The 27427-nt window shown below is 42.7% G+C and overlaps 3 protein-coding genes across 9 annotated transcripts in view; 2 read left to right on the top strand and 1 right to left on the bottom strand.

The window, feature by feature from the left end:
* LOC123933384 overlaps positions 1-27427 on the bottom strand; it is a 66728-nt gene that overhangs the window by 17004 nt on the left and 22297 nt on the right. The window lies entirely within an intron of this gene.
* Positions 1-27427, top strand: part of LOC123933383 — a 348492-nt gene that overhangs the window by 310501 nt on the left and 10564 nt on the right. The gene's annotated exons all lie outside the window — the stretch shown is intronic.
* Positions 12322-27047, top strand: LOC123933385 (cytochrome b-c1 complex subunit 2, mitochondrial-like). Of its 7 annotated transcripts, none has more exons than XR_006816579.1 (8): positions 12322-12381; positions 15298-15393; positions 15709-15908; positions 19008-19088; positions 23779-23862; positions 23961-24109; positions 24559-24623; positions 26384-27047. XR_006816579.1 is itself a non-coding variant. In XM_045992484.1 (7 exons), the coding sequence occupies exons 1-6, from the start codon at positions 12363-12365 to the stop codon at positions 24072-24074; spliced, it is 594 nt and encodes a 197-aa protein (XP_045848440.1). In that variant the 5' UTR covers positions 12322-12362; the 3' UTR covers positions 24075-24109; positions 24559-24635. The 7 variants fall into 7 exon arrangements, 4 of the variants coding, with proteins under 4 accessions (XP_045848440.1, XP_045848442.1, XP_045848441.1 ...); XR_006816578.1 differs by having other exon boundaries at positions 26381-27047; XR_006816580.1 differs by lacking the exon at positions 26384-27047 and having other exon boundaries at positions 23779-23915; positions 24559-24635.

Below are 27427 nucleotides of genomic sequence, written 5' to 3'. Positions count from 1 at the left end.
TATACCTCTAGGACCAAGCATTGTATCTGACACATTGTAGACATTTAACAAATGTTTGCAGAATGGGGGAATTCTCTTTTTAAGTGCACAGACTTGTTTTAGGAAGCCATTTAAACCCACCATGCCCATGATATGATCTTCACACATCTTTAGAACCTTTAGTAGACAAGCTTGCCTAGACTCACCTCATTACATTTTACCATCAGAGAAGATTTTGTCCCACTCAAATCAGAAAAGGACTAGAAGGATTCGGATTGATCTTACCGAGATTGTGTATGCCAATCATTCTGATGTACACAAAAAAAGATCTCACCACCTCACACCAGTCAGAGTGGCTAACATTAACAAGTCAGGAAATGACAGATGTGGGTGAGGATGCAGAGAAAGGGAACACTTGGCAATCCAGACAAGGATCCGAAGAGTAAGCATGGAAGTGCATGTATTCTACAGGCTAAAATCAAGACAACTAAGCCGGTAAAAGAGGTGCAAAAGCTGAAGATATTCATTGAAACAACTTTGCAGATACTAAACCTTAGGCATGACCCTCTCAATGAAGCTTCTGTTGAGCGCTGATGTTTTCCAAACTTTTCATCCCATTGATGAAGACATTAGTAAGGCCCTCAGCCCCTCTATGTCATTATGCCATTACAGTGCTTTCTTCTCCCTGGGATTCTAAAGACAGTCTACAAGATTCTTCTTCCTAGCTACGAAGTAATTAACTTATGTACTAATTATCCATTCCAATATTTAAGATTTCTCCTGGATACCTTAGTCAAGGCACGTTCAAGAAACACCAAGTAGGGCACAACATGAGGCCAAGCAGAAGCTGCAGCTCCTTGAGGGCAGCCAGTCTGCCATCTGCTGGGACTTTATGCCTCTCGTGATTGACCTGGGATTCAAGGGCGGGGTTGCAGATCCTGGAACGCCTGAACCAACTGTTTTGAGCTAACATTGGAAATAAGGGCTGTCTGGATTTGGAAGCAATCAATGGACAGGAACAACATGGAAGGCGTGTGCTCTGGCTGGGATAGAGAAGGGACATCGTGCAGATGTTCATCAGTTGAATGCACGGGGCTCTTCTCAGACGAATCTGTGGCAGAATGGACCCTCAGCTGACTTATTTATCATAGACTATAGCAAAACATGTGTTTTTAACAATGTTTAAAAAAGAAATGCTGTGGCTCCTGGGTGACTCAGTGGCTTAAGCCTCTGCCTTCAGCTCAGGTCACAATCTCAGGGTCCTGGGATCGAGCTCCGGATCGGGCTCTCTGCATGGCAGGGAGCCTGCTTCCCCCGCCCCTCTCTGCCTGCCCCTCTGCCTACTTGTGATCTCTGTTAAATAAATAAATAAAACCTTTTTAAAAAATGCTAACTAACAGCACTCTTCTCATTTTTCAGGTAGAATTTGTTTGTGTGAGGGATGTAACTATATCCATAACCAACAAACAAACGTGTGCACAGTGCAGATGTCCTCTCCATGTAAATGACAGGCCACTGTTAGTCAGAGATAACCAGCCTGTATGTCCCCATGCCTGTGTCTTCTCTCTGTGGTTAATCATATCCCCATACTTTGCACAGTGCCAAGCACACAGTAGGCATTCAGTAAACTTCTGCTGAAAGCCAAGAGGGTGACATAATCAGATTTGCATTAAGAAAGGGGCATTTCTTAATGCAAATGCATTAAGATTATGCATTTGCATAAGATTTGCATTAATTCAGGGGCGCCTGGGTGGCTCAGTGGGTTAAGGCCTCTGCCTTTGGCTCAGGTCATGATCCCAGGGTCCTCCAGGGTCCTGGGATCGAGCCCCACATCAGGCTCTCTGCTCCACGGGAAGCCTGCTTCCTCCTCTCTCTGCCTGCCTCTCTGCCTACTTGTGATCTCTGTCAAATAAATAAAAAAAATATTTTTTTAAAAAAGAAAGAAACCCTGTGTCTGTTCCCCAATAAAAGAAGAACTTGTGAATAAATAAAATCTTAAAAAAAAAAAAGAAAAGAAAGAAAGACCAATTCAACTTCAGAGTTTAGACTAGTGATATGTTTTGGTTATCTGTTCCATACTTGTTTTACCATAGTTTTTTTTTTTTTTTCCTTACTCTATGTAAGTGGTCTAATTGGCTGTCTTCCTCACTTACAAATTTCATTATGGCAAGGACCATATCCTGGAGTAGAAAGAAAATTGGAACCTGACCCAGTATGGAAGTATGTTAGGGTTTGGCCAATCAAATTAGGTCACGGAGGGGATAAAAAAAAAAAAGAAAGTTCAGGTGTCTGGCTCCTATCTGGCTTTCCTGAGATGAAATTCAGAGATTTCAAAATGAATAACGAAAAAAATCCTCTGCCCTCCAAAAATTTTTTATTTTTTATACTTCTAAAAATTGTATCTCTTTTTTAAAATTTTATTTTATTTCTTTTCCATGTTCCAGACTTCATTGTTTATGCACCACACCCAGTGCTCCATGCAATACGTGCCCTCCATAATACCCACCATCAGGCTCACCCAGCCCCCCACCCTCTCCCCTCCAAAACCCTCAGTTTGTTTCTCAGAGTCCACAGTCTCCCGTGGTTTTTCTCCCCCTCCAATTTCCCCCAACTCACTTCTCTCCATCTCCCAATGTCCTGCGTGTTATTCCTTATGCTCCACAAGTAAGTGAAACCATATGATAATTGACTCTCTCTGCTTGACTTATTTCACTCAGCATAATCTCCTCCAGTCCCATCCATGATGATACAAATGTTGGGTGTTCACCCTTTCTGATGGAGGCATAATATTCCATTGTGTATATGGACCATATCTTCTTTATGCATTCGTCCGTTGAAGGGCATCTTGGCAAAAAGTTTTTATTTTAATTGTGATGGAATTGTCAGGACCCTAGTACTCTAACTCCTTGCTGAGAGGATTATTTCCTCCATACGTAATATATAAGGGAAAAAAAATTTTTTAGAAGAGTCCATCCATTTATTTGACAGACAGAGATCACAGAGAAGCAGGCAGAGAGAGGAGGAAGCAGGCTCCCCGCTGAGCAGAGAGCCGGATGCAGGGCTGGATCCCAGAGTCCGGGATCATGATCTGAGCCAAAGGCAGAGGCTTTAACCCACTGAGCCACCCAGGCACCCTATAAGGGAAAATTTTTAAAAAGATTTTATTTCTTTCTTTATTTATTTGTCAGAGTGGGGGGAGGGCACAATCAGGCAGAGCAGAAGAAAGAAGCAGGCTCCCAAGACCCTGGGGTCACGACCCGAGCTTAAGGCAGCAGCTCAACCAACTGAGCCACCCAGGCATCCCTAAAGGGCAGATCTTTAATTGCAGGGGAAAAAAAATACAGTGAAGAATAAAGTGAGAGAAGCATCTTTTTGCCTTGAAACTTCTCCCTGGTGCAAATTCAGGGACACAAAACTGACCTGTACAGCTACAGTTTTCCTATTCCCACTTCTTTGCATTTTTATAGAACAGGGACAGGGGGATGTAGTCAGCAACATCACATGTGACTAGAAAAATAAATCTGCAAACAGCATGTCTGTTTCTTTTTAATTAGGAGCTTTGATTTATTCCCTCCTTCGAATTGAGTCTAGCCTTTGCTTTGGTTTAAAAAAAAACAAACAAAAACAAACAAACAAACAAAAAAACACGTGCCCAGAAATGGCTGTTGTTTCAAGTTATCCCTCACAGAAAGTGCCTCTTTCCCTTTTATCAGCTCCCTAGAGCATGAGCACCAAGGGACAGTCCATTACCACATGCCTAGCAAGGACGTTACCTAGAGAAAGGTGAGTGTGGTACCAGGCCCTCCCAAAACCACAGGAAGCGTTTGACCTTAGAGTTGGTAGATAATATGAAGCATTGAAATTCAGGCATCTGAGAGATTTCAGACAAACCTGGCCGTCAGAGACCATTTCTATTTTTCCCTTTCTTGGGTACTGTGTAAAGCAAATATAGTTTCTTTCCAGCTCATACCATAGTAGTTTTCTAGAACACGGCTTAAGCCTAAATTATTTTGCCTTCTTAGGAGTTACTGGTAATTCGAGGGCATAGATGAGTTCTGTTTCAGCAGGTGTGAGGTTTATAAATTCACAGTATCTTGGAAAGCTGACATTAATAAAAGTAGAAGGGCAAAACTTTTCCTCTCTAACTGGGATTCATTAGCTTTCTAGGGAGTCTCCAGGTCCATGAAAGGTGGGAGTGAACAGAGCCATTTCCCCCTTCTAATCAACCCATCATTTTCCCTCACCTATCCCTCTGAGGGCCTTTAATAACAGTGATTTTTTCTGCTGCCTTGAAGGTATTTGGTATAAGAAGTCAATCAAAGATGAATATGGATTAGAAAGTTATTTCATGGGGCGGCTGGGTGGCTCAGTCGGTTGAGTGTCTGCTTTTGGCTGGCGTCATGATCCTGAAGTCCTGGGATCCAGCCCCATGTCAGGCTCCCCGCTCAGTGGGGAGTCTGCTCCCTCTCCCTCGGCTCCTCCCCATTTGTATTCTCTCTCTCTCTTTCATAGAAAATCTTTTTTTTTTAAGATTTTATTTATTTCTTTGACAGAGAGAGAGAGAGCGAGAGCAGGAATACAAGCAGGGGGAGTGGGAGAGGGAGAAGCAGGCTTCCCATGGAGCAGGGAGCCTGATGCAGGGCTCCATCCCAGGACCCTGGGATCAGGACCTGAGCTGAAGGCAGATGCTTAATGACTGAGCCACCCAGGCACCCCAAACAAAATCTTTAAAAATATTTTATTTCATTAGATCACACTGGAGCAAGAATTCCTGGCCCTGCCCAAACAGAAAGAAACAAACAAAAAACTCCCAAATTATAAATCTAATTGAACGGTGTTTCCAACTAGCATCTGACACCTCTCCACCAGCCCTCTGTGTATAAAAATGAATATAAGTTTTTTGTCCTTTGTGCTTTATGTTTGAGCAACAAAAAGGTAAAGGTATATACTCCTGCTATACCCTAATTATTACATAGGGGAGAGGCTAGGCTGGTGTTCCCAGACTTTATGACTATGCACTAGATTCACCTGGGGGACATGTTTTTAAAATGAAGATTCCTGGAGTCCAGACCCAGTAGATTCTGATTCAGTCAGAGCAGTGGTGAACCCAGGAATCTGCACTAACAAGTACTCCCCATGATTCTGATGTGTTTGGCTTTGAAACAAAAAATGGGCTAGGCCTTCCAGGGGGTTCCCAAATTAAGGCAATTTTAACACCTAAGAAGTCATTTTTACTCTCTTGGCTACTTGTGTCATAAAATAACTTAAAGGAAGCTACATCAGCCTAACTTGCTTCTACAATTTCAGATTTTTATTGATATCATGAGGTCTAAACTGAACGTCCTCAGACGTAGAGCACTGGCATCTAGACTTTCTCAGGAAGGTGTTAATCCCCGAGGTCTCTTCCTTTCTTGTCTTTGCAATCCTATGACCCAACTGATGTCACTTGGGTTCTCCCTCTTTTCATCTGATATCAACCAAAAAAGGTGCATAGCAAACTCAGATCTCACACAACTCAAAGGAAAGTGAAACGCAGTTTTTAAGACAAAAAGGATGTGTGTTTCTGTTTAACAAAATGCACAAATCCATGGGACACCTAGGGGCTCAGTTGGTTAAGCGCCTGCCTTTGGCTCAGGTCATGATCCCAGGGTCCCACCTCAGGCTCCTTCCTCAGGAGGGAGCCTGCTTCTCCCTCTGTCTGCCACTCCCCCACTTATGTTCATGTGGTCTCTCTCTGACAAATAAATCATCTTTAAAAAATAAAATAAAATGCACAGGTCGAAGAGATAATGGGAGAGTAAACATTAACTAGAGCAGCTTTGACTATAGATTTTTGACCATTTAAGTGAGGTATCAAAATAATCATGCGCCTGGCTGCGCACAATTTAGTGCACTAATTCAAAAATTAGTGATTTGAAAATGTAAAGTGTTTATTTAAAAAAAATTTAAATAACCATGCCACCCCCGATTATGATTCTAGTCGTCTTAAACATTTATAAATCATACCTCTCTCCACTAAGGAGCTTAAAATCAAAGAAAGGTAAAATACTGATTCTGTTTGAAACTGGGCATTGGGTAAATGGGATTCCATTATACTATATCTTTAATTTCTGTTTGTCTGAAAATGCCAATAATGGTTTTTCTTTCATCCAGTTAAGGATGTTAAGGAAGCTAAAACATGACTTAAGAAATTAATTATCAGGGGCGCCTGGGTGGCTCAGTGGGTTAAGCCGCTGCCTTCGGCTCAGGTCATGATCTCAGGGTCCTGGGATCGAGTCCCGCATCGGGCTCTCTGCTCAGCAGGGAGCCTGCTTCCCCCTCTCTCTCTGCCTGCCTCTCTATCTACTTGTGATCTCTCTCTGTCAAATAAATAAATAAAATCTTTAAAAAAATTAATTATCAGTAAAAGACAGTAAAGTTCCAAGAAGGGAGAAAAAAACTCCAGACAATAGTGGTATTTTCCTGAAAGGGATTCTGAGAGGAACAAGGAAGGAAATGCTGACTATTGGAACAATGGATTAGGAGGAGCCAGGATTAATGCCTCTGGCACCAACATGGCAAGGTGATGTTCCCAAGTTCAAACCACATTCTTGGGGCACCTTGGTGGTTCAGTCGTTAAGTGTCTCCCTTCGGCTTAGTTCATGATCCCAAGCTCCTTGCTCAGTGGGGAGTCTGCATCTCCCTCTCCTTCTGCCTGCCACTCACCCTGCCTGTGCTCTCTCTCTCTCTCTCAAAAAAATGAATACAGTTAAAAAAAAAAAAAACTTTCCTGGAGTCTGTTTTGCCCCCACTAAAGTCTCCTTCCTTCTGACTTTCCTCCCCACCCACCTTCACAACCCCGCACCCACCCAACTGCAGCTCAAGGCAGGAAGATGGGCTCCATAGAGACAGATTTGACTCTACAGTATGAAAATACATAGCTTTCCAGCAATGTATTCCTCTAGTCTTCTGGGTCTAGTGTCTTCCTGACTGTTCATTTTCTCTCCCAGGGCTTGCAATGTCTACTGTGCAGAAACAGTTTGAAGGACCTCATCTAGCATTGTGGCAGAAATATGCCATGAGCTGGTAAGGCAGCCTAGAGAAACTTCAAGGTTTTCTGTCACCTACCCTCTTGTTTTATGCTAGTCTGGGTCATGGGTATTCTAAAGGAGGAAGAGATTTTTTAAAATATACTTAATAAGCAACAGTAATGAGTAAGAAGATATAATCAATTTGGAGCCTCATCTAGGGAATGTTCTTCTTCCCACCCTCTTTTCTCCTTTGTTTTGTATCCTCTTGGTCACCCATTTTCTCCTTCCATGTCTTCCATTCTCAGCTCTTTTACTACTTCCCTCCATTATGGGGTCTTATTACTCCAAGCATTAATTATTCAAAAGGTAAAGGGAATGAAAACACAAGATGAGAATCGGAGCTCATGGATCCAGCCTCCTCTATCACCATAATTATGTAATTAGCTGTAAGACTGGTTGGGAACTGAAGAAAAGCACAACGTGGAAATGTACAACACCTACCAATGCCACACATGTTAAGAATGGCATCCCCGGGGCGCCTGGGTGGCTCAGTGGGTTGAAGCCTCTGCCTTTGGCTCGGGTCATGATCCCAGGGTCCTGGAATGGAGCCCCGCATCGGGCTCTCTGCTCATCAGGGAGCCTGCTTCCTCCTCTCTCTCTGCCTGCCTCTCTGCCTACTTGTGATCTCTATTTGGAGAAAAAAAAGAAAGAATGGCATCCCTTCTCAACTACACACACAGCTTCCTCCTCATTTAAGCAGCAGTCACCATGGTAGGTAGGACACTGATAAAAAGTGTCAGGTCTGGGGCGCCTGGGTGGCTCAGTGGGTTAAGCCACTGCCTTCGGCTCAGGTCATGATCTCAGGTCCTGGGATCGAGTCCCGCAGCGGGCTCTCTGCTCGGCAGGGAGCCTGCTTCCCTCTCTCTCTCTCTCTGCCTCCCTCTCTATCTACCTGTGATCTCTCTCTGTCAAATAAATAAATAAAATCTTTAAAAAAAAAGTGTCAGGTCTGTCCACAAGATGCAGTCCTACGTTGGCGTGAACAGCTTAATAGGAAATGTTGCAGTGGTGCAAAATACATTTAAACTTAGAATTTTATTTACCTAGCTGATGTTGTGAATTATATTTCAATTCCTGACACATTTGAACAGAATTTTTCGTTTGGGTCATAGTTATGTTTTGAGGTGTGAGTGGTGGTATAATTGAAGAATTAGGGAACCTTCTAAATAGGGGTGTGTGTTTGTGTATCCCATCTACGCTGAACTGTTGGATGTAGTTCCAATGACTGGACTCACAGGGGTACAACTAATTCGGGGGTAATGCTTAAAAAGTACTGGAAACAGAGGTTTATGTCCCATGTCAATGAATTTGAACTTTATCCTGAAAAACACGGGGAATCATTGAAAAATTTTGAGCAGGTGGGCAACTTGATCAGAGCGGTGTTTCCCCAGCCTCTCTCATTGGTATAACACCTTCATGATTTGTGCCATATCTATCACCTATCGTTTACTCAATGTTGTTTAAACCTACTTTTACTCTTTTTGCCAGTGTACTTAAAGAGGTAACTCATTACCAGCATTGCTTGCCATACTATTCAAAATCAGAGAACAACTGTTGACATGGAATAGTGTTCATTTATGAACAACTTAAAAGCTTCTCATGCACCATTCGTGTTAAGTCTGCCACACTTTGGGTCACTCTCCTGTGTCGTATGGACTGAGACGGGTACCCCCTGAAGGCACAGAAACTGGATTTGCACCAGATTCTCAATGGCCAGGTCGGGTCTTAGATGTCACCCGGAATCCTGTTAGACAGTTGTAGGAGTGAAGTAAATCAGCCACAGGCCAAGGAGCTAGACATAAGTTTGTCTATGCCTTGTAAATGTCTGCAGCATCACCAGCGCTCCGGAAATTTTAATGTGCCCATGAATCTTGTACAATGCAGATTTCGACTCAGTATGGAGATTCTGCATTTCTGACTCCAAATGGTATTGATGCTGTTGGTTTCCCAACCTTGCTGCAGTCGCAGAGACTGTAAGTTCCTGAAGGACAAAGACCACGCCTTAATCTTGTGTCTGACACAAGGCGAATTCACAGTTAATACTCATGGAAAAAATGAACTTTCCTCCTCCGGATAGTGACATGACTCCCCATAGGCAGGTTTCAGCTCAGAAGTTACCCCCGGCACACACCCCCTACTCTTCAAAACCTTTTTTCTCATATGACAATTATAGTTAGGTTTTTGTCTCCTACGTAGCCCCAGCCTAGAATATGCATTTCACGAGAGCAGAGACCTTAGCGGGGAGGACTACCGGGACTTCAGGATTCATCCATGTGTGTCTCCCGCGGGTGCCGGGAGTCAGAGCAGCGAGTTCATTGGTCAAGGTCTCTACCCTCATTAGGCTAATGATCTAGTGAGGACTTCAGCACGCAAGAAGCAGTCATGCCCGGCTTCGAAATCCAGGTCTCTTCAGAAAGGCAAACAGATACGGAGACTCTTCTCTACAGGGCCCAGTCTCCTCTACAGACTTGCGGGGAGCGGCAGGTGCCAGGGCTCAGGGGCCGGATTGAGGCGGAGTCTGGGGCAAAGGGGCTGTGTCATGGGACAATCCGGTCGGGAGACTCCAAAGTGGCGGGGTGGGGGGTGTGATGGGCTGACCTAGACGTAGAGCAGGATTACAGAGTGCAGGATACAGGATATCCGCGCCAGGACGAGAATTCAAAAAGTGGCAAAATAAGTAATCGTCTGAGTATTTCCGTACAGAACGTTGTGTCGGCCTATACTGCGTCTTGGAGGAATTGGACTGGCCCGACCTCCTCCAGGGAGCAGTAGAGCGCGGTCCGCCTAGAGAGTCCTCTTCCCGGCGCCGGCGTGGGAAAGAGCGCGCGGGGGGAGCTGGGAAACGCCACTCGTCGGCCACCGTCTTGCTTTCCTTCCAGCCGGCCGTGACCGTGGATTAGAGCGAGCTTGAGCCGAGAAGCTACGAAGCGGACCCGGGCAGCCGGCGGGCACAGGGCAAGGTTGGGGAGCCGTTTCTCAACAAGGTGATACGGACCGGAGGTGCTTGGTTTGGAGCTCCGGGGCCTTGAGCTTCCGTCGGCCCTTCAGACAGATGGACTCTGCGGGCCAAGTGGTCTGCAAGCCGGGTGGGTCGGGCATTGGAGGCCCGGGTCGTGCTACGAGCAAAAGAGACCTAACGCCGGAAAACCTGAAGAGAATAGGGAAAGGGCTTGAGAGCGGCGGTGAAGCGAGTCGGTGGCGAAACCTCTGAAGGTCACTGCTGCACTTGCGTGCCGGAGGTGGAAACCGTGAGCTCTGGGGGCCAGGGGCCGGCGTAGACCTAGCCCTCCACCCTCGCCCTGTCAGCTCTGGCTCTGCTGCTTAGTGTATCATGGAACATCGGTTTCCGTGACCGTTAAGGGGGCTTATGAGTAAAATCTTAAGGAAGAAATGAGCTAATGCCTGTATAGTGCTTGTCACTATTCTAGAACTTTATTATGGTGTCCTGCCAGGATTACGTGTTTTTCTTGAAGTCTTGTTAGAGAAGTCTGGGAGGGCCTCTTGGCCGGCCCTCAGGAGCTGCTTAAACGACTCCACCAAGCCCAAGCGAAACATAGTTGTTCCTTGCGGCAAACTCCTCAGATGTCAGGGTGCTACCACAGTGGAGCGATGGTTCCCAAGAGGGGAGGTGAGGAGCACTTTTAAGAATCTCAGCTGGGCCCGTTTCCCCAGGGGACAGTTGGCAATATCTGAGTACATTTTTGGTTGGAACAACCTGTGAGGGAGTGCAGCTGGCCGCTAGAGTCCAGAAATGCTGCTAAATATCTTGCAGTGCATATTTTCAGGATAGAAAACATAATTTAGGAACAGGATATACCACAGAGTCTCGATTTTTAGAAAGTAAGGTGTGTGTGTATCCATCCTGGAAAGATACTAAGATATTAACCGTGGTTACCTCAAAGTTATTAGCATTTTTTAAACATGTCTTTGGTCTAAAGGAAATTCTAAAGAAATTGGTACTAGAATTCTTTGAGTGATGGCAGCATTCAGTAGGGGAAAAATGGGATTCCACGCTGACTCAAGAGATGTGGGCACCATTCGCTTTAGGGCACACATTCTGGTAACTTGATTCAGTCACATTACCTTAGCCTAACGATTCTCAACATTATGACCCATTCCCTAGGAACCTTTTCAGCCGATTATTTCTACTCTGGCTCAGAGTGAATTTTTAATGTCAGAGACACTGTCTCTGTTTGCATATGTACATGTATATATATTTGTTTTATAAATAAAAGGAGTAAAATGTTTTTCTTGCCCCCGAGGGCCAATTTTCACTCCTTGGGAGCAATAGTCCTCCTGTTGAGGATAGGTTTTAAGCCCACTATAAAATGTTAATAATGTTTTTTAAATGTTCATAGTACTTTGTTTTTAATAATCCATATAAGACAAAAGAAATCTGCTACACGTCTGCTAAAATCACATAATAAAAGTCATAAGCTTAGTCTCCTTTTTTTCAAATTCAGGCCAGTATGTGCTCTAATTTTTTTCAGGCCTATTGTTTGTTTGTTTTTTACAATTTTATTTATTTATTTGACAAAGATAGAGATCACAAGTGGGCAGAGAGGCAGGCAGGGAATGAGGGGGATGCAGGCTCCCTGCTGAGTAGAGAGCCGGATGCCGGGCCCAATCCCAGGACCTTAAGATCATGACCTGAGCAGAAGGCAGAGGCTTAACCCACTGAGACAGCCTGGTGCCTCTTCAGGTCATGTTTTAATCCTTTTTTTTTTTTTTTTTTTTCCCCAGTACAGCTTTACTGAGATACAATTCACATGTCATACAGTTCACCTACATAAAGTGTATAATTCAGGGGCATCTGGGTGGCTCAGTCGGTTAAGTGTCTGACTCTTGGTTTCAGCTCAAGTCATGATCTCAGGGTCATAAGATCGAGCCCCATGTCAGGCTCCACACTGGATATGGACCCCTCTTGAGATTCTCTCTCTCCCTTTCCCAACTCATGGGCATGCTCACACTTGCTCGCTCTCTCTCTCGCTCTCTCTGTAAAATAAAGAAAATCTTTAAAAAAAAAAAAAGTACAGCACACAGTTCAGTAGTTTTCACTGTATTCACCGTCATGTAACCATTACCACGTTACGTTTCGTTCTTTTAATCAATAGTTTAAAAAATAAAAGCAGTATAATTCAGCACTAGATAGTCTGTAGCTCACTACAGTAGCTTTTAAGCCTGAGTATTTTCTGTTGCTCCGCAGTTTTAATTTTTTACAGCTTTTTGTATCTATACCAACATAACCTCACAGAATGTTCTTAATTTTCTCAGGTGCCTTACTTTGTCCAGAACCATTTCACAAGTGCGAGAATGGCTTTGATTGGACTTGGTAAGTTGGGAATTGCTTGCATGTCAGTCTGTTTCTTTAAGAGTAGTCTTTTTAAGCTGTAGTTATGTGAGCACAGGATTGAACCATATTTAATAACTCAGTCCTCTGTGGATGTCAGACGGGCACTGTGTGATAGGATCTTAACTGGTAGGTTGTTTGTTTTAGTAAGCAGAATCCAACATTTAACTATGTAAACTACTGGCTTTGAGTTTATTACAGTATTTGAAAAATCTATGATAAAGGGCAAATTTCTCTAAGCAAAGTGGTTTTACAAGTTTTTTGTTTTAAAGAAATATAATGTAATTCAAAATAGGTGAAGGGCACGAACAAACAATTCATGGGGGAAATGTGTGTGTATATGTGTGTAGCCAGTTATTAGAAAAGTTAGCCTTGGGGCACCTGGGTGGCTCAGTGGTTAAAGCCTCTGCCTTCAGCTCAAGTCATGATCCCAGGGTCCTGGGATCGAGCCCCGCATTGGGCTCTCTGCTCAGCCGGAGGCCTGCTTCCCTTCCTCTCTCTCTGCCTGCCTCTCTGCCTACTTGTGATCTGTCTGTCAAATAAATAAATAAAAATCTTAAAAAAAGAAAAAGATAGCCTTGCCTAATAGTTAAAATTTTAACCCATGAGATTAGCAAAAATTAAAAGATTGACACTGCCCAGTATTAAACAGGGTTGGAGAAATTAAGCATTCCCAAAAATTGTTGGTGGGAATAGAAAGTCGTATATTTTGGCGTTCTCTTTAAGTATATTCAAATTTTATATATTGATACATTTAGACCCAGCGATTTTATCTTTAAGGATTTATCTTACAGAAACAGTTGGTCAGGTTTAGAAAATAATTTCACCAAGATATTTTTTGCAGTATTGTTTTTTGGTTCATTTGTTTTGTAAATAACCACATAATTGAGGTACAATTCAAATACCATAAAACCCACCTTTTTAAAGTATACGGTTCCATGAGGTTTATTCTATTCAGAGGGTGTTATAACTATTACCACTATCTAATTTTAGAACATTTTCATCAGCCCTCCCAAAAACCCTGTATTCATTACAGTCACTCCTTATTGCACCTCCTCCTTGCCCCTGGCAACCAATCTCCTTCCTGTCTCTGTAGAGGTGACTCTCCCAACATTTCATATAAGTGGAATTCGGCAGTATACGGCCTTTTATAACTGACTTCTTTCACTTGGCATCTTTTCAGAGTCCATCCATACTGTAGCACGTGCCAGTGTTCCATTCCCTTTTCTGGCTAAAATACTCCATGATCACTTTTTGTTCATCTGTTCATCACTTGGGCATTTGAGTTGTTTTCAACTTTTGGCTGTTGTAAATAAAAGCAGTCACATATAAGTTTTAGTTAGAACCACCTGTTCTAACCTGTTCCTTCTTCAGGGTATATCATAAGTAAAATTGCCAGGACCTGTGGTAACTGTTGTCTGATGCAGTTGAAGCATTTGACATCCCCCCAGACGCACAAGGGTTCTAGTATCTCCACTTCATCACCAGCACTTACTATTATCTGTCTTTTTGGTGATGGCCATCCTAGCGTCTGTGAGGTGGTACCTCATTCCCTTTGTGTCTCCCTAAGAACTAATAACATTGAACATCTTTTCGTGCTTTTTGGGCATTTGTATATCTTCTTTGGAGAAATGTCTGTTCACGTCCTTTGCCCATTTTTCAATTGGGTTGGTTTTTTATTATTTTTGAGTTGTAAGAGTTTTTTATGTACTTTGGATACTAAATCCTCATCAGATACATTATTTACAATCATTTTTTTCCCAGTCTGTAGGTCCATTTCACTCTTGAAAGTGTTCTTTGATGTGGTGTATATTACATATAGTGGATACTACTCAGTCATCAAAAAGAATGAAATCTTGCCATTTGCCACAATGTGGGTGAAACGAGAGGGTATTATGCTAAGTGAAATAAGTCCGTCAGAAAAAGGCAATTATCAAATGATTTCACTCATAGGTGGAATTTAAGAAACAAAACAGATGAACATAGGGGAAGGGAAGGAAAACGAAAAGACAAAATCAGAGAGGGAGACAAACCACAAGAGACTCTTTAACTGTAGGAAACAAAGGGAGGGTTGCTGGAGGGGAAGTGGAGAGGAGGATGGGGTAACTGGGTGGTGGCCTTCAGGAGGGCACATGATGTGATGAGCACTGGGTGTTACGTGTAACTCATGAATCACTCAACTACTTCTGGAACTAATAATACACTATGTTAATTGATTTTTAAGTTTAGCAAAAAAAAGTGTTCTTTGATGCACAGTGCAGTATTGTTTTAATAGCCAATGATTGGAAACATGCTAATATCCATCAAGAAGGGACTGATTAAGTAAATGATAGTACATCCGTGTAACGGAATTTTTTTTTTTTTTTAAGATTTTTATTTATTTATTTATTTATTTGACAGAGACCACAAGTAGACAGAGAGGCAGGCAGAGAGAGAGAGAGAGAGAAGCAGGCTCGCCGCCGAGCGGAGAGCCCGATTCGGGACTCGATCCCAGGACCCTGAGATCACGACCCGAGCCGAAGGCAGCGGCTCAACCCACTGAGCCACCCAGGCGCCCCCGTGTAACGGAATTCTTTATAGCCATTAAATGTTTGCTCTAAAACACTCAGATATAAATTACGAAAGACAAGTTAGAAACAATATAAATAAAATAACAGCATTTTAAAAATAAGAAAATGAGGATGATACTAATACAAGTATCGAAAAAAGTTCTAGATGAGTGTGTATTAGTGAACTATAAAGGGAATCTCTGGGAGAGAAGCATGGCAGGGGGGGGACTCTTGTTTTCTTTACTTGAATGACTTGAATTGTATAACCACATATTATTTTTAAAACATGTTTTACAATTTGTATTTTAAAAAGTATGGTTCTAGCTCTGTTTTGTTTCTATTGAAATAGGTGTGAGTCACCGTGTCCTAAAGCAAGTTGCAGAACAGTTTCTCAACAGGAGGGGTGGGCTTGGTTTACCTGGTGCGAAGGCCAGATACCGTGGAGGTAAGCATTTTGTTGTTAGGGCCGATTTATCAGAAGGACGTGTCCCAGCACAGTAGTGTATTGGAGTAGGACAGGCCTGATTACTTACCACCAAACAGACTCCGTGTGGAAGGAAGGGATTAGGTTGCTTGGGTGTTGTGTATTAAACACGTTTGTGTATGTGTCGTGGGGAGAGCAAGACGGTATGCTGGGAGCACCAGGCCACAGAAAACCTTAATCTTACTGGGTTAATACTGTGTCGTAGAGAATACAGAAGAATAAAGCCAATGGTGACCAAACCTCTTTCTTCCTCACTCTCTCCTTCCGTGGCACCAGGTGAAATCCGAGAGCAGAATGGAGACAGTCTTGTTCATGCTGCTCTTGTACCTGAAAGTGCTGCCACAGGAAGTGCGGAAGCAAATGCATTTAGTGTTCTCCAGTATGTTCTTGGTGCCGGGCCACATGTCAAGAGGGGCAGCAATCCCACCAGCTCTCTGTACCAGGCTGTTGCCAAGGGAGTTCACCAGCCGTTTGATGTGAGTCTGAAGAGTCAGCATCTGTCCTTTTGTTTGTAAAGGCTCAGTATGTATGATGCAGTCCTGTTGATCTGCTTTTAAAATTTAAGGTGAACACAAAGAAAATCTTCGTAAAATTGGAGATAGCCAGGCTTGAGTTTCGTTCCTTAGGGTCTAATAAAAAACTTCCTGTCTTTTCAGTTATTCTAATATAGAAAGAGGGGAATGCCTAAAAAATCAGAAATTCATCCTTCAATGGCATTTAAATAAAGTTTTAGATACTAAACATTTTCCTAGATTCTCATTAGTCTTTTTTTCTGGATTTTCTTTTTTCCTCTTGCGTTCTTGTGGCTGTTTTGTGAATTTCATTGCTCTTCATGTTTTCCAACCGAATGTACAGCATGTGCGCTGAGAAATGTTTACACGCCCATCCCTCCGGTTTGAGATTAAGTTAAAAAAAAAAAAAATGAGGGGCACCTGGGTGGCTCAGTCAGTTCAGTGTCTGCCTTTGGCTCAGGTCAGGATAACCAGAGTCCTGAGATCAAGCCCCGCATCAGGCTCCCTGCTCGCTGGGGAGCCTGCGCCTCCCTCTCCCTGCCGCTCCCCCTGCTTGTGCAAGTGTGCGCTTGCTCGCTCTCAGATAAAATCTTTAAAAAGAAAAAGAAAAATGATGTAACAAAAAGGTGTGTTACTCTAGAACACACTTTTTATGACAGAGTAAAATGCTAAAGCTTTCAAAATAATGATACTTAAAAGAATAAAAAATGTTGGCAAGCAGACTGCTTTAATGAGTGACCATCGTTTGCCCAATGTGATACCCCACATGACCTCCAATGGTAAACCTTTAAAAGGCAACAAATATACTACATTATGGGATTCAATATTGTTCATGATTTTATAACAGTACATGGCACAAGTAGGTAGTCTTTGGCCATTTGACAGTGAAGAGTAGAAATAAAGTCAACCCCTCTGTTCATTCCTCTGTTTAATACTGTCAATCCAAAGTGAACAAAACTTACAGAATCTCTGAAAGTAGGAAAGAGTTTTATTAGAGCCCAAGTCAGGACCCAGGAAACGTGGCCTTTGTTTATTTGTTTGTTGTTGTTTTTTAAGGATTTTACGTATTTATTTGACAGAGAGATCACAAGTAGGCAGAGAGGCAGGCAGAGAGAGGTGGAAGCAGGCTCCCTGCTGAGCAGAGAGCCCGATGTGGGGCTCGATCCCAGGACCCTGGGATCATGACCTGAGCCGAAGGCAGAGGCTTTAACCCACTGAGCCACCCAGGCGCTCCTGGGAACATGCTCTTCACAGGGAAGAAAGTGCTCTGGAGGATGAACAGTTTTTATAGGATTATTTACTTTTTACATTTTGTAAAAGCTCAAAAGATTTCTAGATTAGCATACAGGCAGGAATCACAAGTTTTTTTGTAAAGGAATGCAGGGAGTAGGGACAGTGATCATTATTTTAAGGACAATGTGATTTTCCTGTAGGCTCCTCATTCACAAAACAGATGTATGGTGCATGCGTGTGTCAGGCCAGAAATCAGTCGTTTGGTGTGAGCAAAGTTCATTATATATGGTCATGTTGATTTAGAAATCTAAAATGGGGCGCCTGGGTGGCTCAGTGGGTTAAGCCTCTGCCTTCGGCTCAAGTCATGATCTCAGGGTCCTGGGATCGAGTCCCACGTCGGGCTCTCTGCTCAGCGGAGAGCCTGCTTCCCTTCCTCTCTCTCTGCCTGCCTCTCTTGTGATTTCTCTCTGTCAAATAAATAAATAAAATCTTTAAAAAAAAAAAAAAGAAATCTAAAATGGTTCTTCTGTATCTCAGGCTTTTAGAGGGTTTTTCTCTCTTAAATGATGGTTTCCAAAAAAAAAAAAATTTTTTTTTAAGCAGAGGAACCTTTTTCATCTTCGTTCAACCTTTTTCATCCCAGCTGCAATGCTGAACACAAAAAATGTTCACTTTTAAAGAAATTTTTTAATGTTTACTGGACCCTGAATGCCTTGGAATGTTCTCTGTAGAACCTTGGAGTTCCCTGGAGCATAGTTTGAAAACCGTTACCTTAAATTAGTCCTAATATTAAATTTAGCCGCTGCTTTTTAAATTCCCTCTATGTTTCCTCTTTCCTCGTTCATGCTACTGTTTTCTTCATGCTAACTCTTTACCACTGAATGTTAATGATGCTTTTGGGTGGCTGGAGTTCAGTTCTAATCAGTGATGTAATTTAATGGAAATTCCTACTTTAGCATTTGGCCAGAAATGTGAGGTATGAATAGGATAGTCTCAAAATTGTAATTCAACTTCAAATCATTAAAGAGCATTTCTTCTTATGCTTTCTATGGGCTAAGCCAGTGGTTCTCCAACTTTAACATGCATAAGAATCACCTGGAATTATTTTTGAAATGCGGCTTTCCAGATTGCATCTATGGGGATCTGACTGAGTAAATCTGTTACAGGAACTTGAACGTCTGTATTTTTAAAAACAGCCTAGGTGATCTTTATGTAAAGCGTCCACATAAACACTGGGAAACACGACACTGAGCATTCGTGTTCACCTTAGGGAGCTTAACACTCTGCTCAGACTGCAGACAGCAGTACCCAGTCCTGAGGCTGAACTTGCGGCTACCTTGGATATCTGATAACGTCTACTGAGCATTTCCCCCAACCCTTTGACTTTAGTCTGTAGGAGAAGTGCAAGTGAATTGGCAAAAAAAAAAAAAGAGGTCACCAGCACTAGCCGAGGGAACACAGCAGGCTTGTCTGATACCGAAGCCCACAGTGTGTACCACTCAGCCATCCTACAGCTGTGATAATACTGTTCACAAATAAATGTTTACGTTAACCTTTAATCATCAAAGAACGTTAGAAAATACCCAGCAAAAAAGCAAAGCAAGGGGTCTGTTTTAGAGAGATTTAAGTGAAAATTGTTAAAACCATTATGGTTTTGAAAGAAGTAACCTGCATCCAAAACACTGCAGTCCTTGCCAGAACTGGTTACATGAAATCGTAATTCATCTCTTTTGCTTGTACCATGAAGGTCCCAGGTTTTTGTCTCTTTGGGAAATTGAGCCCTGTTTTCCCTGGTAAGATGACATACGGTAAAATTTCGTTGTATTTCAGGTTTCCCCTTTTAACGCCAGTTACTCAGATTCTGGACTCTTTGGGATTTACCCCATCTCACAGGCTGCCGCATCTGGAGATGTAAGTTGCAAACTCACCAACTCTCACAAGTGTTTTTCCTCCATTAACATGTTTTTAGTAAAAAAAAAAATAGTGTTTGAAAGGCATGACTGATCAGAGTTCTGTATAGTGTAATATCATTACCATGTGTCTGCCTATAACCAACTGAAAAATGTTTATTCATGGGGCACCTGGGTGTCTCAGTGGGTTAAAGCCTCTGCCTTCACCTCGGGTTATGGTCCCAGGGTCCTTGGATCGAGCCCTGCATCGGGCTGTCTGCTCAGTGGGGAACCTGCTTCCCTGCCTGCTTCTACCCCATCGCCTGCCTCTCTGCTTACTTGTGATCTTTATCAAATAAATAAATAAAATCTTTTTTTAAAAATTAAAATTAGGGCTCCTGGGTGGCTCAGTTGGTTAAGCGACTGCCTTCAGCTCAGGTCATGATCCTGGAGTCCCGGGATCGAGTCCCACATCGGGCTCCCTGCTCCACGAGGAGTCTGCTTCTCCCGCTGACCTTCTCCTCGTTCATGCTCTCACTGTCTCTCTCTTAAACAAATAAAATGTTTAAGAAAAAAATAAAAATAAAATTAAAATAAAAAAAAAAAAGGTTTATTCATGCTTCCAGGAAAGAGGGAAGAAGTGTCTCCTAGGTATTTTGGTTCTGTTTGGGCAGGTGGCATTGAGTTGTCTCTCTGGGACATGTCCGTTGAGAACTCAGGTGACACCAAGGCCAAGATATATGTCCTCCACGTAGAGATTGTGTTGAAGTCAGAGTTGTGTGTGAAAGACTAGGAGAAAACGGCAGCTTAGTGACTAAGGAAAATGGCCCAGAAAGGAAGAAGAGAAACTGGTATTTTTAAGAGGCCAGGAAAGAGAGAATGGTTAACACCATTTTGATCCACTCTGGATTACCATCCAGTTCGTTACCAGAGAGCCCTGGTGGTTATGTTATAGTAGAGCAGGACATCACTGGTAGTATTATTTCAGTTTTCACCCGAGTGCTGGAAGGGAGCTCAAATGTATAGTGTTAAGGAATGAATGAGAAGAAACTTGAGGTTGGCATTGGCAGGTGGAACTCATATTTGCAGGGGAGGTGGGTAGCAGTTTGAGGAGAGCTTACACTGAGAGATTAAGCTGGGAGGGAATTCATACTGAAGGGAAAGACTGGAGCAGATACAGAACACAGGAAATTATAAATGGATCAGGTCTGCAAAATCGTGAGCGGGTGGGGTGCAGAGTACAAATGGACATTTTAGCCTTGCACACAAAGGCTGCTGGGGGCAAGATAGGGAAGTACATCGCAGTGAGGGAGGAGGCTGTCATGTCTTGCGAGTAAGAGAAAGTAGGAGAGTTGAAATAACGAGATTTGGGAGAAATGAATGGCTAGATACACGTAGAATGGGCATCAACAGGGTATCTCGTGGAGGTGAGAGACCACAGATTCCTACCGTAGTGACGTCCGACACTTACGGCACATGTAAGTGTACACATATCGTCGCGTATTCGTCATTTCATAGTTTTTCTTCGGTAGTATTTTTTTTTTTTAAGATTTTATTTATTTATTTGACAGACAGAGATCACAAGCAGGCAGAGAGGCAGAGAGAGGGAGAAGCAGACTCACTGCTGAGCAGAGAGCCGGATGTGGGGCTCGATCCCAGGACCCTGAGATCATGACCTGAGCCAAAGGCAGAGGCTTAACCCACTGAGCCACCCAGGCGCCCCTTCGGTAGTATTTCTGATGGAAAAGTGGAGGGGGCAGGTCGTAGGGTCGATCCAGGGTTGGAAGTCTGCAAAGTGAGCAGGTCAGAAGTATGGGCAGATGGCGAGGGAGCGGGGCACACTGCTTGAGTGACTGAAGGAGTGATTCGTGGATCTCGCCGGAGAACTGAAGCCAGGGGACTTGATTGAAAGGAGACAAATTAAGGAACTAAAGATCTTGATAAAGTGGAACAAGGATTGTGTGATTAAAGACTCAGGCCAGGGGTTGTGGAATGAAGGATTTCACAGAGAGGGCAAATTCCGGTTACATCCAAGTCAGGTGGGGCTGTGCAGGGAAAGAAGGTCCCAGAATTTAGGTGAATAGGGATAGGTCAGTGACCCAGGATGGTACCAAGGTTGGGATGGAGAAAATCATGGACTGGTTTTATGAACTTATAATTCCAACAAATATTTGCCAAATGCCCACCCACATCACTGGAACTTGATTCCTTCTTGACTCTGACATCCCAGGCAGGGATAAGCTTTATAAATCAGCTGTGTGTGAATTACTGCTTTCTCCTTAGTGAGTAGTAAGGGATAGCAGTATTAATTCCATGATGCTTTGAGAGTCTGGGGATATTTTAGAGCTATTTGTTCTTTACAGGGCATTAGAAATGGCTTTTTCTAAACCATCCTGGCATTCTCTGTGCTCTGCCACTATTTTTCGAAAAAGCTTGGCTCTAGGCAACCCTTTGGGGTTCCCTCCCTCTTCGGGAGCTTTGTACTATCACTCAGTAATAAAGTTTGCTATCGCTCCATAAACCTTACTCTGCTGCCCACCAGAAATCAATAGATAGATGACAAAGCTTGCTACTTGGGATATTACCGAGGTACAAACAGCTGCTTTATGGAACACTGGAAGAAGAAGGAACACATAGTGGCAAGAATCCCAAATTGGACACCGTTCTCTTTCTCTGGAACCAACCTTATTACATCTTACATTTTTTCCTCTGTAGAGGAGCATTTGATTACTTCATGAGTCTCTGGCACTGATCAGAAATGACCAGCTTTCTCTTGTCTATCCTGGGTTATCAAGGCTGCCTATAACCGAGTAAAAACGATTGCTCAAGGAAACCTTTCCAATGCAGATGTCCAAGCTGCCAAGGAAGTTGCAGTATTAACTGTGTTTTGTGTTTCAACTATTTGAGAGTTGTGTTTTTTTTGTTGTGACATATGCCCAAAAGGATGGAAAGATACAGAAAAGTATTTAAAAGGAAAGGGAAGGGGCACCTGGGTGGCTCAGTGGGTTAAAGCCTCTGCCTTCGGCTTAGGTCATGATCCTGGGGTCTGGGATCAAGCCCCGCATCCTCAGCGGGGAGCCTACTTCCCTTCCTCTCTGCTAAGCAGGGAGTCCGCTTCCTCCTCTCTCTGCCTGCCTCTCTGCCTACTTATGATGTCTGTCAAATAAATAAAAATAAAATCTTTAAAAAGCAAAAAAGAAATAGATATACTGTGGATTTTTGCAAATGGTGGTAATTTAAGCCTAAATTACCCTTACTGACACACCTAGACAAACCAGTGATGAACAGTGCTGAGAGCAGCCTAGAGTGGCAACAGAACCCCAGGTCTCCTCCATTCCATCCATCCCAACTTCCCCGTAGATAAAAGAACTCAAAGATAACAGTTGGAAGGACCAATGTAAACAAATTGCAGTAAACTTGAAAGCACTGAATGTTTCTAATTATATCACTCATTTTACAGACAGATAAATTTATTATACATATTTTGTTATTAAAGTTACCCAGTAATTGACAATTACAAGGATAAATCTTTGCAGCTGACTAGAACGGGACAAATTACAGGCGGTACAATGAGGTGAAACACCTCAGCCTTGGCAATGGAACTGTAGACGATTCATATTGAACAACTGTGCTCACATGTCTTAAATTTTCTTTTTAGAGATTCAAAAGGTAAAATCACCACTAGGGTTAAGTATACCACACCCAGCAAATGAAACGGATGGTAAAACAAAGCTGATTGTAACTAAAAGGTACTAATAGCAAGTGAAAACTGGGGACCAACTCAGTGCAGCACTGATGGTGACTGTATTAAAAACGGCTCTCTAGGACTCCACGGAGCAGGGGCATCGCAGCCTCTGATGGGAGTCCTCCAGAACTCCAGCAGCACGTTCGTTTGATTCGGGGGTGACATCTCTTCTAATACCCTCATGAACCTTAGATGAATTCTATAGCATTGTGTATCATTTACCCAAAAAACAATAAAGTTAGGCATTTTGGGTCCATTTTCCTGCATTGAAGAGGACACTTTACGTTTTCAGTGGCTGCATGTAATGAACGGAGAATCTGCTGTAGCTGAAGCTGTTGTTAATCTCCGGGTGATATTCATGTGTATTAGTCAGAGAAATAAAAGCCTTAAAAAAAATTAAAAAATAAAAAAAATAAAAGCCTTGGTTGTGTGGTCTTACTCTAGCACCCAAGAGAGTGAAGATACTGTGCGAAACATTGGGGTCTTAGAGGAATTTTCCTTGATATACTTTGTCTTTTTTAAAGGTCACTAAAATGACTATAGAGATGAAGTCATTTCACTTGGGAAGTAAACTGAAATGAGACTCTGGGCAGATAAGGAAACTAGTAACGCTAAAATCTATGAAAGGGTACGGATGTGGCAGTCCTACAATTTTTCAAAAAATTCCAAAGCATTAGAGGCAGAAAGAACCACCTGAAGCTTTAATAAGATAGTTAACAGGGAAAAGAAAATACAGTGGTTTTTTCCATTCTAAAAAAATGAACATGTAGGGTTAGGTATTTCTTCGCATTCTACAAATCACAAATAAGTAGAGATTTAAGAGTGGCTGGGAAGTAATAAGTTAACTAAATCCTCCCAGTCCCATGAAGTTATTTTATCCCTGAACACCTTCTGTTGCGTGGGCGCACCGGAATACAAGACACTTTTCTTGAGAGAAATGTGTGTAACCTGTCTTTTTTGTGTTTAGAGACTTTACTCCCTGACAGTTGCTCCCAAAGTGACAGCCGCGGCCGCCCCTGCAGGAGTGCCTTCACAGCCTCAGGACCTTGAGGTCAGGCCCACTGAGTGGCTCACTGGAACCCACACACGGCCTGTCTGTCTTTGGTAATATAAAAGCGTTGATCACTTCTCACTTTATTTTAAATACAGTTTACCAAATTACCAAACGGCTTAGTGATGGCTTCTCTGGAAAACTACGCTCCTGCATCAAGAAAAGTTTGTTCATTAAAGCCGGCAGCAGATCTGAGGACTCCAGCAACTTAGGAACCTCTCATGTGCTTCGTCTTGCATCCAGTTTGGTAAGCATCTTTACTGTCTCACTCTGTTTAGGAATGCTTCGGTATCTCGATCCTACAGAAAAGAAAAGCTATTGTGTGTTTTGTTTTTTTTTTTTTTTAAAGATTTTATTTATTTATTTGACAGACAGAGATTACAAGTAGGCAGAGAGGCAGGTAGAGAGAGAGGAGGAAGCAGGCTCTCCATGGAGCAGAGAGCCCGACGCGGGGCTCGATCCCAGGACCCTGGGATCATGACCTGAGCTGAAGGCAGAGGCTTTAACCCACTGAGCCACCCAGGCGCCCCTGTGTGTTTTGTTTTATAATACTTAAACTAAAAAGGGATCCGCTGTGTAGGTAAAGTCCTTTTTTTATTCTAATGACAATTAGACATTAGATTGTGATGTAGTGTGATGTTTGCCAACTTGGCATTAAGAAATTCCTAAAAATACAATTGTTGTTTCTTTTTCCAGACTACTAAAGGAGCTTCATCTTTCACGATAACCCGTTCAATCGAAGCAGTTGGTGGTAAATTAAGGTTTGTTAAAAACAAGTAACAGTAAATGAATAGTGAAAACACTGGAAAATACTCGATTATGAGGGAACTTTTCTGTCTTATCAAGGCAATTAAGGATTTGTTAAACAGATACAAGAAGAAAGCTACTGGGGGCGCCTGGATGGCTCTGTGGGTTAAAGCCTATACGTTCGGCTCAGGTCATGAATCCTGGGATCGAGCCCCGCATCGGGCTCTCTGCGAAGCAGGAAGCCTGCTTCCCTTCCCCTCTCTCTGCCTGCCTCTCTGCCTCTTTGTGATCTCTCTCTGTCAAATAAATAAATAAAGTCTTTAAAAAAAAGAAGAAGAAGAAGGCTACTGAATTTAACTACATCAAAATGTAAAACATCTTTATGCCTTAAAGTGAACATTCAAGTAACTGGCAGTAAGATTTGCAACATACATAACTTGGAGAAGATTATTTGGAAAATATAAAGAACTACAAATTAGAAGACAAGCAAATAGGAAATGGATGGACAAAGGATAGGAACCGTCTATTCCCAGAGGCAGAAGCCAGAAACACTGATCTTTACTTGGAATCACAATGTGATGCTATTACCCGACAGACTTATGTATCGTGTTGGCGGTGTTGAGAGGGAGAATCTTTTCTACGATTAGTGGAATAAATTGATACAACTACGTAGAAACGAATCAAGAGAAATCTAGTCATACTGAAAGGAGCATATATTGCAAATTGAGTTTTTAATCCACCTGGGCAAAGATACTGTGTATTTTGTAAAGCCTGGAAATACTTTAAATGCCATCTTCAGGGAAATGGGATAAGTAAAGTGTGATCTAGTGATGTGATGAGACTAGGACACAGCAGTACTAGGGATGAACTAGATTATTCCAGTTAAATGTTTTGTGGAAAAACAAGATGTTTTTTAAGGTATGAATTCTTTTTTCTTTTTAATAATACATAGTGCTATCTTTAAAAAAAACAGGGGGTGCCTGGGATGCTCAGGTCGTGATCCTAGGATCCTGGGATCAAGCCCCACATCGGGCTCCTTGCTTGGCCAGAAACCTGCTTCTCCTTCATCCCTCTCCCCCTGCTTGTGTTCCCTCTCTTTCTCTCTCTCTCTCAAATAAGTGAATAAAATCTTTAAAAAAAAGATAAAAGGTAGTGCTTACAATTATGCTTGTCTCTAGAGTGGGAAGGAGGGAGTGAGTTCAGCCGGAGAAGAGTACAAAGACATCTTCAGCTTTAATTGCCAGTTTTTTTAAGTTGTAAAATGTACATGAAATTTACTGCTTTAAGTGTACAGGCCTTTGACGTGAAGTGGCATTAAGAAACCTTCACTACCATCCTTCTGCACAATATTTTTTTATGTTCCCCAACCGCAATTCTAGCTATTAAACAGAAACTCCCCACTCTCTTCCTGCAACCCCCTACAGTGGTCATTGTACGTTTTATGATTTTGACTTCTCTAGGTTCGTCCTGAAAGTGGAATCACGTTCTTTGTTCTTCCAAGACAGACTTACTTCACTTCACTCTATTTATTTTAATTTAATTTAATTTATTTAAAATTGAATTTAAATTTGATTTGATTTGATTTTAAGTTAGCAGGTTTGCACAAACTGTTACCAACGAATATTAAATCAATACCAACAACAATTTTAAGTAAATGAAATCGTAATGTGCAACTAAAAACTATTTCCTTTCTCTCTGATAGTTTCAGTGGCACTTCAGAGAGTCTCTTAGCAAATAGCAGTTTCTCTGACAAAAATCATTTCTAATTCAGCAGTGCCACACACGAGGTCAGCAGCACCTGAGAGCTGGAGAGCACATGAAGTTGGGTGGAGTCCATTTACGTTCACAGAAGTCACCACAGACTGCCTCCAGGTCTTCAAAACTTCTGTATTTGTCTATTCACTGAAGCAACCACCACTGACACCACTACATGTCCGACATGGCCCTAAGTGTTTCTTTAATGTCAAGTATCGTTTCATCTTTCCGGTCATCTGTGAAGTGGGATTATCATCATCCCCATCGCTCACATCAGGAAATGACACGTACAATGGTTAAGGAACGTGGCTCATAAGAGGCAGAGCTATGATCCGCTTGGATCTGGACCCCATGCTTTAAATCACTCTGCTGAGTCGCCAAGAACCTATGAAAAGTGCAAGTCTTCACCCCAAACGTTCTTTTTCCCGACCCTATAGGGGCCCCTATGTGGCCCCATTCAAGGACATTCTCTCAATTCAAGGACATTCTCTCAATTCCTTTAATGGTTCACACTCCTGCCCTGCTCTAATGGAACACCCTCCCACACCCTAAGACCATTTGTCCGAGCCGTCTGTCCGCAGCATAAACTGACTGCCTAAATTACAAACTAGTGCACATTGTATCTAGGCACTCAACACAGAACTGCAATTGCGTGATTCATGGGTCATTATTTGCTTCCTGTCTTTTCCAACCAGGTGGTGAGTACATCAGACATCCTGTCAGTCCTACTTATCATGTGTTCCCGATCACTGAACACCCTCCACCCACCCAAAAGGAAGGGCCCACCACAGAGGACACCCTCAACAATTTCTGCTGAATGAAAGAATGAACAAAATGCACTCCAGCCTCCTGCTTTCTGATATGTGATACTTGTCTGTGAAAACTACGCTGCGGGCACTCCACCGCCAAGTCCCTTAAACAAAGGCTATGTACTGTTGAATGCAACACCTCCTAGGTGCCACTCTCATCCTCTCAGTGCGTTGGGTTCCTCATGCCGGTGGGCAAGGAGCCAAAGAAACGAGGGACAAGTGCAAGTGAGCTTCCCTGATTCTGAGTACATGAG

The sequence above is a fragment of the Meles meles genome, chromosome 21, assembly GCF_922984935.1.
Source record: "Meles meles chromosome 21, mMelMel3.1 paternal haplotype, whole genome shotgun sequence".
In the NCBI taxonomy this organism is placed as follows: Eukaryota; Metazoa; Chordata; class Mammalia; order Carnivora; family Mustelidae; genus Meles; species Meles meles.
This window is presented reverse-complemented; position numbering and strand designations above follow the sequence as displayed.